Source organism: Marmota monax, unplaced genomic scaffold (assembly GCF_021218885.2).
Source record: "Marmota monax isolate L192 unplaced genomic scaffold, Marmota_monax_Labrador192_F-V1.1 WCK01_AAM20220418_F8-fsc00009, whole genome shotgun sequence".
Lineage (NCBI taxonomy): Eukaryota > Metazoa > Chordata > Mammalia > Rodentia > Sciuridae > Marmota > Marmota monax.
The window spans coordinates 18,586,567-18,602,198 of NW_026694710.1; the positions used below are offsets into that span (position 1 = coordinate 18,586,567).

Sequence of the window (15,632 nt, forward strand, 5' to 3'; positions counted from 1 at the left end):
AGTAATATATATGATTATATTATATACTATATACTATACTATTACATACTATAAGGATATAGTAAAAATCAATGGGGTAATGGGTGTTCAGTATTTAATTTAAACAAAGTAAGGATTTGGGGAAACTGCAAACATATACACACATATATTCAATTAACTTTCATTTGCACATAAAGTATACTAAAGGACAGTGAAAACAAATGTAGCATTTGGTATTGCAACTCAACTCGATATCTTTTCTTTTATTTTGCCATCATTCACATTGAAAGCTTTACCCCTAAATCAACTTGGTTGATAGAGCAGTTGTTGATTGGCTATTTTGACCAACAGGGATGATCAAATTTGGTTAGGATTATAATTCCAACTGTTTTGTAATTACATTCTTTCATTGCTTATTTTCACAACTAACTGTTTTGGAGAAAGTGTTATGTCATAACAAAATGAAAGGAGTTAAATGCCTTAGAATAGACCTTCCATGACAAGTAATCTTTTCCAGAGCCCTTAAAACTAGAGGTGGAAAATTCTACAGAAGAGGCCTGGGTCATTGTATTTTTAGGTTGCCAGGGAATACCGATTTTCTTCCCCCTGTAGCATGCAGTTTTTCAGAAAGAATGAGGGTGGGGAAGACAGAGACCCATCAATCCTACCAGGCACTCTACCATGTGGGTTTTCATTGCTCTGTTCACATGCCTTATCCTATGCAGTCTCTTTGAGTGGCCAAAGGCTGATTTATCTGTTAGAATTTGTCTGCTTTCATATCTAAAGACATCATATAGAAAGGTGATTCAATTGACAACTGGGCCATAAAAACATTTCCTATTTGTTGTAGTTGTGAGAATCTATAGTTATGACACTACATTGATCAATGTCTTCTCTCTCCAGCTATAGCTCATTATAAATTAATCATTTATTCTGTATATCAGGTGATTAATTGCTACACTACTCAGCATATGGAGTTCATGTTAACAGCTTCTCTTAAAGGGAAAAATGACCAACAGGCTCCCGCCCCCTTTTTAATCACTTTATCTCTTTCCTTTTGTCATCTTAAATTTTTTGAAATGGGCAGAGTCCAAAGTAGCTGTTATTACACTTCAGCCAACTTGCACAGTTAGAAATCTGAGTTACAGTCAAACTGTGTGTGGATGGTTATTTTTGTGGTTAAATACCTTTGTAATGTGCTTGCTTTTAGGGACATGCTAGTGAACAATGCAGATACAAACAGGTGAAAATAAAAACTACAAAGTATATGCAAAATTAGTAAAAATGAGGAGATTATAAGAATTCCATGAATTTCCCTCATTCCTTCTTTCTTTATTCAGCAAATATTTATTGAGTACCAGTGATATGATAGACATTGTTTTGAGTGCTGAGGAGACAATGAGCACCTCTCATGGAGCTCATTTCTCTACAGAATTGGTTCACCTGAGGTTTGATTCAACATTCCAAGACAGCTAGTGTGAAAGATCAGAATGAAGTAGAGAAACAGGGGGTAAATAAGAAAATGTCTTTTGAGGGATACTAAAAAGTATAGAGGCAAAGCCCTAACAAAAGAGCAGAAAATAAAAGAGAGAGGTTAAAAACAAGGAGAGAGGGTAACAGGGAGGGAAGGAAAGAGAGAGAGTTCTGTTAAGGACTTTGTCTATCAGTCTGTTCCATTAAGCATTTTTCCTATTTCCTTAGCACAGACGGTATAAGCCATCTGTGTCCCAACTAAGACAGTGCCTGGGAGGGTATTGTCAGACCAGATTCATAAGCCAGATTATTCACTTACCCTAGGCAATTACCAGAATGTCTTTGACAGTTTTGTACAGCACTAAAACAGAGTTACTTTAGGTATGTACTTAGGTACTTATTGATTGAACCCAGGAACCTTCTACTGCTGAGCCATGTCCCCAGCACTTTTTATTTTATTTTTGAGAGAGGGTTTCATTAAATTGCCTGGGTTGGCTTTGAACTTATGATCCTTCATACTCAGTCTCCCGAGTAGCTGGGAGGCAAGCCCAGCTTGTTTTACCTAACATTAATAGTTTCCGGATAGTACTTATTATGTGCCAAGTACTACTATGAACACTTCAAATATATGAACTTGCTTAATCCTTCTAAAAAACTTATGAACTAGGTATTATTACCTCATTTCACATAAGACGAAACTGAGGCACAGAGAAGTCCTGTAGCTTGTCCAAGGTCGTACAACAAGTATTTGGCAAAACCAGGAACTTATCTCCAGAATCTGTGTTTTGAGCCACTGCTGGCTCACCTTGCCTGTCAACAAATGGCACATGGTAAGATTAGAACTAAACAGGGGCACTCCAGGGCAAGGTTCTTTCTAACCTCCTTCTACTCTATCTTTTTCTCAACGTTGGACCTCCATGTTGTCAAGAAACTATGATAATGGAGATGCCAGGGTGAACACACCTTTCTGGCCCTCCTGGCATTAAGTCAGGAATCAATAAACACATCCTCCCCATATTCTCTGCCTATCCAACTCCTCCCGATTCTTTGAGCCCTGGAGGGTTGATCAGGCTGAGGCGAGAATGGGTCTCCCCTGGGGCGAGGACAGGCGAAGAGACCCAGGGACCTTCTTCAGGCCAGTGACGCGGGTTTAGTCCTTTCTCCTGCTAAGCCTGGTCTTAAGATGGAGGGATGGCACCAGGGTTCTCTCCCGCACCCTCCCTGCCGGCCTCAGCCTGGGCTCCCCGCAGCGTCGGGTCCTGCCGCTCCCCGCGTGGGCCACACGTTCCTGGAGACCCCAGCCCGGTTAGCTCGACCCTGGGCGGGAACCAAACCCAGGCCGGCGCCTGGCAGGTGGTGAGGGCCGCGCAAGGGAACCTAGGCCGGTCAAGGAGGGCACAGTCGCGCGCAGGCCGGAGGGCGTCGCGCTCCGGCGCCCAGTGTGCTCCGGGCTCCACTGCAGTCGTGGTGCGGGGCTGCCTGGGCCTCAAGGCCGGCGGGCACCCCTGAACTTCACCTCCTCCCTTCATACAGTGTTTTTAGGACGCGACACAACGGGGAGAAGGCTTAGTTTCTTCCTGCGACACACGAAGAGGACAAGAAACGGGTGGGGAAGCGGGAGGTGGAAGCCACAAGCCTCCGCGCGCGGTCACGTGGGCCGCAGGGACCGCATGGCGGCGGCCCGCGCGTTCCCGCATCCCCGCCGGCCGGGCAGCCCGGGCGCGCGCGCCGACGGGGCGGGCGCATGCGCAGGGGGGCGCGCCGCCTCTGCCCCGCGGCGAGGGTGTCTATGGAGAGGCGGCGGCCGCGGCTGCTGAGGCGGAGGCTCAAGCAGCGGCGATGGCGCCCTTCCCTGAAGAAGTGGACGTCTTCACCGCCCCGCACTGGCGGATGAAGCAGCTGGTGGGGCTCTACTGCGACAAGGTAACGGAGCGCGGGGCCTGCTGCTCGGGGCGGCGCGGCAGGCGGCGAGCAGCAGGCGGATAGCAGTAGGCGGAGAGCAGCAGGCGGGTCCCCGAGGCGGCCTGGCCTGCGCGGCGCCCGCAGCCCCCAGGGCTGCCGCCTCCTGCGCAGCTGTCAGCGCTGCGCGGCCCCCGCGCCCCTGTCCTGTCTGGAGTTGCCCCCAGCCCGGCCGCGGCCTCCGACGTGCCCTCGGGGCGCGCGGCGCCGCCCTACCAGGCGGCGTCCTCCTGCCCGCGAGCCTGGCGCGGGGAAGGGAGGGCGCCGCCCGCCGCCAGCCCCTCGGGGAGCGGGGCCGCGAACTCCCGGGACCCCGGCCGGGCGGCCGGCGCGGTGGGCTGCCGGTCCGCGTTGGCAGGCGGTTACTGCAGTTTCCTCGCCCGCGATCCCCGCCCCCGGCCTGTTCGGGCTCCCCGCGTCTTTGCAGACACCCGTGCATCCTTGTGCAACTCGGGCTTGCTTCCTGGCTCGGCGGGCAGCGGCTCCCAGCTCCCCCTTCATTTTCCCTCCTGGCTGTTCGCGGATTGGATTTGGGAGAAAAAAAAACTGTTTAGGAGCTAGTGGACCTTCATTCTTCATTTGTGGTTCTTGTTTTCCCCGCAACTTTTATTGCCCCGAATATTTACTCCATGTAGAATTTGTTACAAGACAGCTCTTCTCTGTTGGAATTCTTTGCGTTGGCTCAAAAAAAAAAAAGGGGGGGGGGGCTGGGGAAAAGTTGGTTTGACTGTGGGAACCTTTTCGGACTCTTAATTGGTGCAGCCAGCGTAAGCTGGAGAAGCACTTTTGTGGAGGTACTCAGGTCCTTTTGCTAATGACTAAGTTAAAATTCTCACATTTGTCAATTTATGTTGGGGAAAGTCATATAGATAGCCTTAAAACTTGGGGCAGTCTTATTTCTTGTAGAAATGAACCAAATAAATAGAACTTAAACGTATTGCTTAAGGATAGAAATCAACTTTTATGAATTTTCAGAAATTACGTAGAATTAAGCAAACAGAGGTTGTTAGCCCAGAAAGGTGGCTGGAGGATGCCCAGAGTGTTCATTGCTAGGCCACACTCAAGACCAGCAGTTGAAAGAGGTAAGGTTGAGTTTCAGATCTCAGCACAAACATCTCTTGCCCCACAAACATCCTCTCCTCCTCCCCCTTCATTTTGAAAATTAAAAAAATACCCAATTCAAGTGTTCAAACACTAGGATTGGCTAGGATAGTGATCAACAACTTGGTTGTCTATTAAAATCACCCAGAAAGCTGTGAAAATCCTGATATTCAAACCACTGAAATTAAGATCTCTGAGAGTGGAACCATAAGTGTAATTTAAATCTCTCCAGGTTGAGTGCAGTGTGCAGACCAGGGTCAGAACCACTTATCTAGGAAACTCTTGAGGAATGGAGAAGTCTTTCAGCAGATGTGAATTTTTCAGTTGTCTGTTTCTATCTTTCCTGTCTTTTCAGTTTTGTTCTAACAGTGTCCTTTAATTGCAGGAAAGAAAAATGGGGAGGTTTTCCACTTTCTCAGAAATCATAAAGGGAAAAGTTATGATTTTCTCTGCACAGTTTTCTCTCCAGTTTATATTAAAGGAGATAGTTAAGGGGTCACCTGCTATTGTGTGGAAAATTTTGTGCTTGTATACATTTTTCTAGGAGACGTTTACTTTTTTTTTTTTTTTTTTCAAATTTCCAAATAATTGTGACCTTCCAATAATCACTATTCATTTATTTGCTGACAAGACTAACCAGCCTTAATTTTGTTTGTTTTGCGGTGCTGAGGCTCTGAGAGCCTCCTGAATGCTAGGCAAGCACTGTATCACTGAACTACATCCTTAGTCCTAGCCTTATTTTAACAGTTTAAAGATGTTAGTCATCATTCTTATGTGTCTTTTGCTGGTGATTGAGAACATTTGAGCAAATTTTGAAAATGAAGTTGCCTTTTCTAAAAAAACAATATTTGAGTCAAATAATTCTTACTTGTTCCCTCTTGCATAACATGTTTAATAAAGCATTTTCAATTTTATATAGCATTAAGTCAAAATTTTCATGAATTTATCCCCGTTACTGTGAAAAAATTATCACTAATTCTGAATTGATTACATACAGTTAATAAGATTATTATATGTGTTTGTTAAGATTTAAAAGTCCAGTTTTCTGCACGGTGACCAAGGTAATTTAGAAAAGAAAAAAAATGCATAGGAATTCGACATCATCATTTCTTTTTGATTCTGTTAACTAGTGGAAATCTCTCCTAGGATGTCCTTTCTGAGTAAGAGTGGGAAAATATGTATTTTGTGATGGTTAAATGGTCTTACAGAATTAAGAGTGTGTTGCTTTTTATTTGTCATTGCAAGTTTTACTATTACCATTATCCTTGTGTAGATCAAGGATATCAAGTCCGTATAGCCTGCAATAAAACTATCCCAAATGAGAACAACATTTTTTTATGGTCAAACTAAAAAGCTATAAATTATATTTCACTATATTCTAAATTTTGACTCTGAATGTCCATGTGGTATCCATAAAGAAGTCAGTTTTTTTTTTTTTAGCATTGAACTTTTTAAAAATATGGTATATTTTAGAAGCAATCATTTGTTTACAAACATCAAATCAGTTATTTCTGTGCTTAGACTAATTTACTTAGAAAATTTCTTCTCAATTTATGGGTCATGTTAAATATTGCTTTATAGTACCTAATTTAATATTTTGCTCATGAATTTTCTCTTTTATAGACTTTATGGAAAGGTTTTTCACCTTTGTCATCTTGACAGTGCTTTGGAGTAGATAAAGGCAGGGAGTACTTTGTTTTATATCTGGGGATTTGTAGGCCTAGATTAAATAGGCTGAGTTATGAAAGCAGTTAGTTATAGATCCAGATGGAAACCCAGGTCAGGATTAGGACTGTAGCTTGATTTTCTTCATGTGAAACCATAATAGTTACTGATGTTTTTGGTAAGTAGTCTGCTGAGAGATGCTAATTCACTGATCCAGATTGGAAGGATTTTAGTAAAAATTTGCATTGACTGATATCCTTTCCCCATTTCACTCCAATTCCTGTCTTTTCTTGAATCCTCTAAACTTCATTAATTCTGTCAGTGAGTATGGAATTTCTACTTGTCAGTCTTGCTTGTAGTAGCTTGTTGGTTATTGAGATGTGGTCACTATTCTTAAGGACTTCACAGTTTAATATGTATTAACAACTGTGCTAGGATGAAATCCAAACTGGGAATCATGGGGACAAAGGAAGGCTGTATAGTCAGTTCTGTGGTAAAGTATCAGAAATGGTCTATTTGAATTGATTTCTGAGAACAAAATGGGTAGAATTTGTAAGGATGTGGTTAGTGCCAAGATTCCCAGGCTTATATGTAAATCAGTTGTAAAAATGGAAGTGGGGGGCTGGGGATGTGGCTCAAGCGGTATCCAGCTCGCCTGGCATGTGTTCGGCCTGGGTTCGATCCTCAGCACCACGTACAAACAAAGATGTTGTGTCCACCGATAACTAAAAAATAAATATTAAAAAAAAGAGAGGAAAAAAAATAAAAATGGAAGTGGTGGAGGCTTTAGGGAATGCCTGAGTTTTTCAGGTAAGTATATTAAAAATGCTCTGTGCTTTAGTAGTGTATATAAAAGAATATTTTATGATAAAAGGTCTAAGGAAACTCAGAATAATGAATATATTATTTTTTTAATAGTATGAATATCTTTTTGACCAGTTTTTCTTAATTTTCTGCATATCCATAAAACAATTCACTTTTGGGAAGGTTGGTTTAGTGGAGAGGATATTGAATTGAGAGCTGGGAGAGGAAGGAAGAGAGAATTTAATGAGTTCTTACTACATGCTGATGTCATTTCTCCTAATCCTCATAAGAACCCTGTAAGACAAGTATTATCCCTCAATTAAAAATGAGGAAACAGTCTTAGTGGTTAAAATAACTTATCCAACCTGTTCAGGTAGTAATTAGTAGAGCCTGAATTTTAATCTTCGAGTTTTTTCCCCCTCTTCTGAAACCTGTGTTTTCTGCATTATGTTACTGGTTCTGCTGCTTATTACTCTTATGATTTTATGCAGAACAGTTAACCTGTGGATTATTATTTTTTCCATCAGTGAATAAATTTGACGAGATAAAACTAAAGTTATTTTTCTTTCTCTCTCTCTTTTTTTTTTTTTTTTTTTTGGTGGTGCTGGGGATTGAACCCAGGGCTTTGTGTATGTGAGGCAAGTACTTTACTGACTGATCTATATCCCCAGCCCCAGTTAATACTAAAGTTTTTATTGATCATAAAATATAAATTAAAACATTGTTTGGCCATGTAGACAGAAAGTAGAAATGTACTTGGGTAGTAATGTTTTGGTTTTCATTATATATTTTCATACCTATTTTCGAACTTACCGGCTTTAAGTGACACAACACTTGAATTGGTTTCAAGCAAGGTTGTTATATTTTAGTTGTAGAGTGCCTGAGACAGTTATAAATTTAAAAATATGGAAGAGACCACATAACTGCTACTGCTGTTAATTGTATGTGTTCTGTCTCATATATATAAGGGTTGTATCACTGTAAGTCATTGTTTTTCATAATATGTCCTGTGACCTACTAGTACATTGTAAGTTGATTTGAGGGTCAGAAACAGCATTAAACAAGGGGAAAAGTAAATATGCGTCCCATCACAAGTTAGTGAAATATCATGTCCCCAAATCTGTTTGAACTGTTTGTGATATCTGTGTATCTGGATTGCACTGTATTATATGCTGAAGGTCACTGAAAACAGTGTTTGAAAAAACATTTGTCTTGAGCAGTATTTCTCAAGTGAAGCACTGTTGACATTCTGGACCAGACTGTGGGCATGGGGGTTGTCCTCTGCATTGTAGGATGTTTTGGCTGCATTTCTGGCATTTATCCACTAGATGTCAGCATCATTTCTCCAGTGGTGACAGACAAAACTATCTCTAGACCTTGCTCTTTATCATAATCCTGTGGGGCAAAATTACCCCTGTGGTGAGAACTTTTGCTTTAGAGTAAATATTCTTCTATTTGCTTCTTTGGATCTGAAAAGATAGCTTTACGATTGGGACAAGCATCATCTCTTGTGGAAAGAACATAGGTATTAGAGTCCTAGAGACCTGATCTCTGTTTTGTTTACTGTATAGTTGTATAATTTGGGATAAATTATTTCTGTGAGTCTCAGTTCTTTATTCTATAAAATGGGGATTACAATACTTCCTTTCTAGTATTGTTTTAAGAAGTAATACTTAAAAACATGTGTTATAGTGCCTATTAGAGGCCTCAGCATGTTCTAGAAATTGTTAGTATTTAGGGTCCCCTTCCAACCCCCAGTCAAGTCTATATGTATGAATACCTTCGTGGAGACAGAAATTTGAAAAAAAATTTATATGAATAGATTTTTAAAGAGTTATATTATGTCTTCTGGTTATTATTTTAACTGCTATATCTACTAATTTTCAGTAACAGGTTAAAAACATTTGCACTTTTCATGTGCAGAAAAACTGACGTGGGTAGTATTTTTAAAGACTCTTTTCATTTTCTTTTATTGTTATTTTTCCTTCTTGTCCTACTTATTCACAAATCAACAAACGTGTCGAGGATTTAACACAAATGAAACTCTTATATCTTCCATCTATTGTGTAAACCTTTTTTCCCTTCAAGAATGTGACTTTTTATCTGGTGATCATTTTTCCAGCTTTATTGAAGCATAATTAATTAATTAAAATTGTAGACAAAGTATACAACTTGATGATTCGTTATGGATATACATTGTATAATTACCAAAATTAAATTATCAACACATCTGTAACCACAAATAGTTTGTGTGTGTGTGTGTGTGTGTGTGTGTAGGGGGGATGATGATACTTAAGATTTACTCTTTCAGCAGATTTCAAGTAAATAATATAGTAGATACAGTATTATTCCTTTTTTTTTTTTTTTTTTTAATGGTGCTGGGGATTGAACCCCTGGCCTTGTGCATGTGAAGCAAGCACTCTACCAACTGAGCTATATACACAGCCCTAGTATTATTCCTTAAAATTGAAAATTTGTGCTCTTTGACCAACATCTCTATCATTTCCTCCATCCCATGGTCCTTGGCAGCCACCATTCTATTTCTGTGAGTTCCATTTTTTAAAGTTCCACATATAAATGAAATCCTATAGTATTTGTTTTTCTGTTTCTGGATTATTTCCCTTAGCATAATGTCTTCCAGGTTCATCCATGCTTTTGTAAATGCCAGGGTTTCCTTTTTTAAACCTGCATTCTTTTTTTGATACTGGGGATTGAACCCAGGGCCTTGTGCATGCTAGGCAAACACTCTACCACCCAGCATCCAGGCTGCAGGGTATGGCTAAATTGCTGTATGTGTGTGCATGTGCGCGTATGTGTGTATATGTCTATGTGTAACCACATTTTCTTTATTTGTTCATTTTTTTGGCAAGCACTAATGTTGTGTATCTTTTTTTTTTTTAACAGTTGTTGATAGACCTTTATTTTATTTATTCATAAGCGGCACTAAGAATCGAACCCAGTGCCTCACACATGCCATGCAAGTGCACTTCCGCTGAGCCACAGCCCTAGCCCCTGTTTGTGTATCTTGACAGTTGTGAAAAACAGTAATGAACATGGGAGTGCAGATATCTCTTTTATATACTGATTTCATTTTCTTTGGGCATATACCCAGAAGTGCTGGATCATATGGTAGTTCTATTTTTAGGTTTTTTTTTTTTTGGCGAAATTCCATCCTATTTTCCATAATTGTGGTACCAATTTTTTAAAGGACTTCTAATGATACTTTTATTTTCAACCAAATACAGAAATAATAGCAGAAAAGCCCTATAGGGCTAGTTGATGTTATCCTCTGTGTCTCTTTGAATCTACTAGTATATTAATAACTGATAATTATAGTATATCTGTAAATTCATAATAATATATTATTAAAATATGAATAACATCAACACTATAGTAATATATTATGAAGTCATCCACAGGAACCTTATCAGTTAGTTAATATAATTAACCCAATTTTTCAGATGAAGAAACTGAGGTGTAAGGATATTTAGTGACTTGCTGGCAGAATCAGTTCACCATCTGGCTCCAGAGTTAATTCTTTTAACCATTATGCTGAATTGAACCTTTAATATGAGTCATTTTACATGCCCATTTGCTTCTCAGTTTGTAGCATTAAAAACTGGTTTTTACCTTATTCTATTTCAAGTCCCAAGAGAATTTCCAATAGTCTAATGAGACGTTTTGCAAAATTTTTAAGATTAAGTTAAGATTTTATCTTAACTCATGTGAGTGCATTTTTTTTTTGCCATTTAAAAATCAATCAATGCTTTGATTTATGTCATATTTCTACTATTAAAATTTGTGAAGGTATTTTCATTTATGTAAAATGACACAATAGTGATTACACCAGTTATCTACTAATGCATTTTGTTGTAATCTTGTGTGGCATTTCTTAGTATTCTTAAAATCTGCATAGTGGATTTAACCAAATTTGCCCTGCATGTTGTTTTTTTATGGCTCAACAGCTAAAAGTTGCCTTTGAATTGTTACTTAGTTGAAAAACCAAAGAAAATTATATGGAATTTCTAATTTTATTGTCCATTAATACAAAGTTTTATGGAAATATAGCCCATAATCATTTGCTTACATATTATCTGAGTATATTTGTGCTATACAGCCTAGTTAAATTGTTGGTACCAGAACATCTGCCCTAAAAAGGTAAAATATTTACTCTTTGCCCCTTGACAGAAAAAGTTGACAACCCCTGTTTATTATGTATTATGGTTAATTATTCATTGTATTATTTCCCTTCACTAGACTATAAATTCCATAAATTAAGCAATCTTCATTTTGTTCACTCATGTATCCCAAGTACCAGGAACAGTTGTTGTTGGCTCATATAGCTGCTTAATAAATATTTAAATAGAGTAAGAAGTGCATGAATTTATAAAATGAATGTCTAATTTTCAAAATGATGATAACTCATACTTTAGTATCACACAGCCATTTGAAGTACAGGTATTTTGTTCCCATCCAACACCAAGAAGAAACTGACATTACAAGAAAAAGTAATTTACAAGGGTTATATAGCTAAATAAATGGTAGAACTGGAATCGGATCCTAGGTTCTCTAAAAATGACTTTTAATTTTGAGGCAGGATCTTACTAAGTTGCTAAGTTGCTGAGACTGGCAGAACTTTTGATTCTCCTTCCTCAGCCTCCCAAGCTATTGGGATTAGAGGTGACTTTTTTGGTGGGGTGGGGTACTGGGGATTAAATTTATGGGCACTTGACCACTGAGCCACTTCCCCAGCCCTGTTTAATATTTTATTTAGAGACAGGGTCTCACTGAGTTGCATAGTCCCTCAGTCTCTGGAGCTGCTGGGATTACAGGCGTGTGCCACCTGCACCTGGCTACAGGTGACTCTTAATGCCTAGCCCATACTGCCTTTTATATAATATACTTAGTTAATTCTGTTATGTATAATGGAACAACTTTGCTTTGGGAGTTTGTGAGTTGTCTTTTTTGATGCTCTGTCTTAAGACCACAATTCTTGCCAAGAACAGGTAATAAAACAGCTTATATTGGTGCTCCATTTTAGGAGTATTAGGTCAGATTTTAGAAAGCAAGTTTAGCAATTATTGGTCAGTAGCATTTCTCCTTTCATTTATCTATCTGTTGTATTGAACCTGATCAGGCTTCCCCTATGGCACTGTACTACGAAGCTACATCCCAGCCCGTTTTTCTTTTTTGTATTTTGAAACAGGGTCTTGCTAAATTGGGCTGGCCTCCAATTTGTGATCCTCCTGTTTACACCTTCCAGTTCACTGGGATTAAAGGAGTGTGCCACAACATCTGGCAGATTTCCACATTGAAAATAAATTTTGAAATAGAATTGATAACAGTGGAAGGTAGATTATTTAATATAGGTAATGGAGGGTTTGAGTGTTACTTTGAATTTTAACTTGAAGCAAGTTTCTTCATAATTCGCTTATTTTATTTATTTTTGCATTACAATTCTTAATACACCTTTATACCACAATTTATCATAACTCTGATTGTATTTAAGGTATGTTGACACCAAATTCACATCTTCATACCTGTATTTTGTATAACATAATTTGTATATTTTAAATATTAGAATTTAATTTGCTACTAAGTGTAAAAAGTTAGAATTATCTTAAATACACATTTTTTGTTAAATATTAGAATTAAAGAAACTTACGATGTGTGCATTTCTTCATATTTTTATTGATTTGTATTTTTCCTTCAAGTGGGTTTACTTCACTCATATTCTGGTGAGCTAGGTTTCCACATTACTCTATTATCATACCATAAATTTTGAAAGTAATATTTATTAAATGAGTAGATGATTTCTTAAATAGTTGTTAAGTATTTGAAACAGTTTTTTTTTCCTCTCTCTCTTTTTTTTTAAATCCCCAAAATTATCTACAGGTGTTTTGTTCCCATTTAACACCAAGAAGAAACTGACATTAAAAGAAAAATTATCTAGTAATGTTCTAATAGTTCAGTATTTTATTTTTTGCTTATATCAGTCTCATCTTGATATTAAAATTTAAAAAAACATTTTGTTATAAATGTTTTTTGATTTTTAAATTGCAAAAGTTTAATAGCATAAAGAACATTGAAAAATTTACCACATTCTCCTAGTGTAATTCTCTTAATATTTACCACATCTCTATAATGTATCTGCCTGTGTTTATTATAAAATAATGGAATTTTAAGTTTGGAAGGGATTGAGTCAGATCCTTTTTAAAGAAACTAAGTGATTTGTGTGTGCATTATTATTATTTTTTTTAATATCAAATCCTTAAGATTGCAAACCATTTGGGAGCTGGAGAGGAAAAAGGAAAAGAAAGGTGGTGTGTGTGGGGTATCTCATGATAATCAGACCAGTAGAGGAGAGGAGAGGGAGGAAAAGGGGAAACACTGGGGAATGATATTGGCTAAATTATATTGTTATTTTGTGTGCATGTATGAATTTGTAATGATGAATCCCACTGTTGTATACAACTGTAATGCACCCATAAAAAAAATGGAAAAAAAAAGAATGCAAACCAACATTTTCCTGGCCTAGTATACTTTTTAATCTTACCATTATAACTTATTTATTTATGAATTTCCTTTATTTGTACTTTAATATAACCAAATGCAAGATAAATATCTTTATGTGAAAAGTAAATGGGAACACATTTGAATATTCTTTATTGGTACATTGTTACATATTTGTATGTATTTATTATGTCTTCTTTTTAACTTTTTATTTAGCTTTCTAAAACCAACTTTTCCAACAACAACGATTTCCGTGCTCTTCTGCAGTCTTTGTATGCTACTTTCAAGGAGTTCAAAATGCATGAACAGATTGAAAATGAGTACATTATTGGTTTGCTTCAACAACGCAGCCAGACCATTTATAATGTACATTCTGACAATAAACTCTCTGAGATGCTTAGCCTCTTTGAAAAGGGACTGAAGAATGTTAAGGTGAGTTGCAAAAATAGGTATATAACTATTAAAATTTATGCCATCTTTTGTTATGTCATTGGCAAAACCTGTTAGCAATTTGTAGTAAATGCTATGGTGTTAAAGGAAAACTATAGTCTGCCTTTTTAATCATTTGTTAAAGATGGCTATGAAGGCTTTTTCAGTAGGGATAACTGCACTGGGGGCTTGCAGTAAGGAAGAGATCTGACTCAACTGCAAATACAAGAGTAAGTTGGAGTTAATAGCCAGGAAGCAAGGTGGGGGTCAGTGGAGGAAAAATGATCAGGAGGATTCTTGCTATGTCAATTCTACAGGATTTTTACTGAAGGCAGGCCAGGGTGGTAGGAGACTGAGGGTAGAGGGATGAGGAATTTGATCAGATACTGAGGTGGTCAGATACCAAGGGTAGAAGAGTTTTGATAAACTAAGCAGGATTTTTACTGAAGGTGTACTACGAGGGCCAAGGACAGAGTCCAAGGTCGGGTCTAATTGAGAAGAAGGCTCAGAAGAGCTTGGTTAAGTTTCATTAGAGTCTGTCGATTATGACTTTATTACTATTTAATAAAAAATTTAAATGATGTCCCTTACTTAGTTTTAAAATTGTTTTCTTGAGTGAAATATTATAAAATTGTTATATTCTGTTAACATTTGCTAAATTCTTAAAGGAAAGTTATCAACCCAGGCACTGGTGACTCAGGGAAAATTGTTACTTAGAATGAATAAACACTTCAGCTTTATAAATTTCATTTATGGGCTGGGGATGTGGCTCAAGTGGTAGCGCGCTCGCCTGCCATGCGTGCGGCCCGGGTTCAATCCTCAGCACCACATACAAAGATGTTATGTCCGGCAATAACTAAAAAATAAATATTAAAAATTAAAAAAAAAATAAATTTCATTTATTTTAAAATTGAGTGCTGGAGATGTAGTTTAGGATAGCGCTTGGCTAGCATTTGGGAGGTTTTGAGTTTGCTCCCTAATTCCACAAGTAACAACAACAAAAACATCAAGACAACAAAAATTGCCGGCTATAACATTTATTATATTTGATTTTCCTAATTGTAGGAAACAGGGTGGTTAAATATGATAATGTTGGTTGTATAATATAAAATTAAAGGCACTGAGGATTGAACCCACTAGTGCTTTACCTTTGAGGTATATCCTCAGCTCTTTTTTTTTTTTTTTAATTTTTATTTTTAAATTTTGAAATAGGGTCTCACTAAGTTGCCTAGGCCCTTGTGAAATTGCTGAGGCTCACCTCAAACTTACGATCCCCAGCCTCAGCCTCTCCAGGTGCTGTAATTATAGGCATGTGACACTATGCCCAGGAAATTAAAGGCATTTTTGAGTATAGTTTAGGATAGTACTATAGAGAAATTTTCATCTTAATTATATTTATGTATTGAAGGATATTTAAAATTTGATCTTAGTTTATTTCCCTTCTGGTTCAATGAAGCATAGGTTTAAACTACCGTGTGTCCGTCACTTAGATTTTGTTCTAGAAAGACTGTTTTGCAGCAGGGTAGAGGATGGATTGAAGGGAAAGAAGCCTCAAGTAGAAAGAATACTATAAAAAAAAATTTATTCTGATAGTCTCTGAAACGATACTTAGTAGCTAATTATTGGGGAGATGGGAGATTGGGTAGGGTACTGAATAGTAATGAGAGATTTATTTTTCTATTAAATAGTCCTTTGTACTTTCTGAATAT

General features: G+C 37.9%; 1 protein-coding gene across 1 annotated transcript in view; it reads left to right on the forward strand.

The window, feature by feature from the left end:
- Window positions 1-3,196: 3,196 nt before the first annotated feature.
- Fbxl5 (F-box and leucine rich repeat protein 5) overlaps window positions 3,197-15,632 on the forward strand; it is a 44,093-nt gene continuing 31,657 nt past the window's right edge. Inside the window, exons 1-2 of the mRNA XM_046423737.1 lie at window positions 3,197-3,375; window positions 13,711-13,926. Of these exons, the coding sequence (XP_046279693.1) occupies window positions 3,292-3,375; window positions 13,711-13,926 (300 nt within the window). The 5' untranslated portion in view covers window positions 3,197-3,291. The remainder of the gene's footprint in view (window positions 3,376-13,710; window positions 13,927-15,632) is intronic.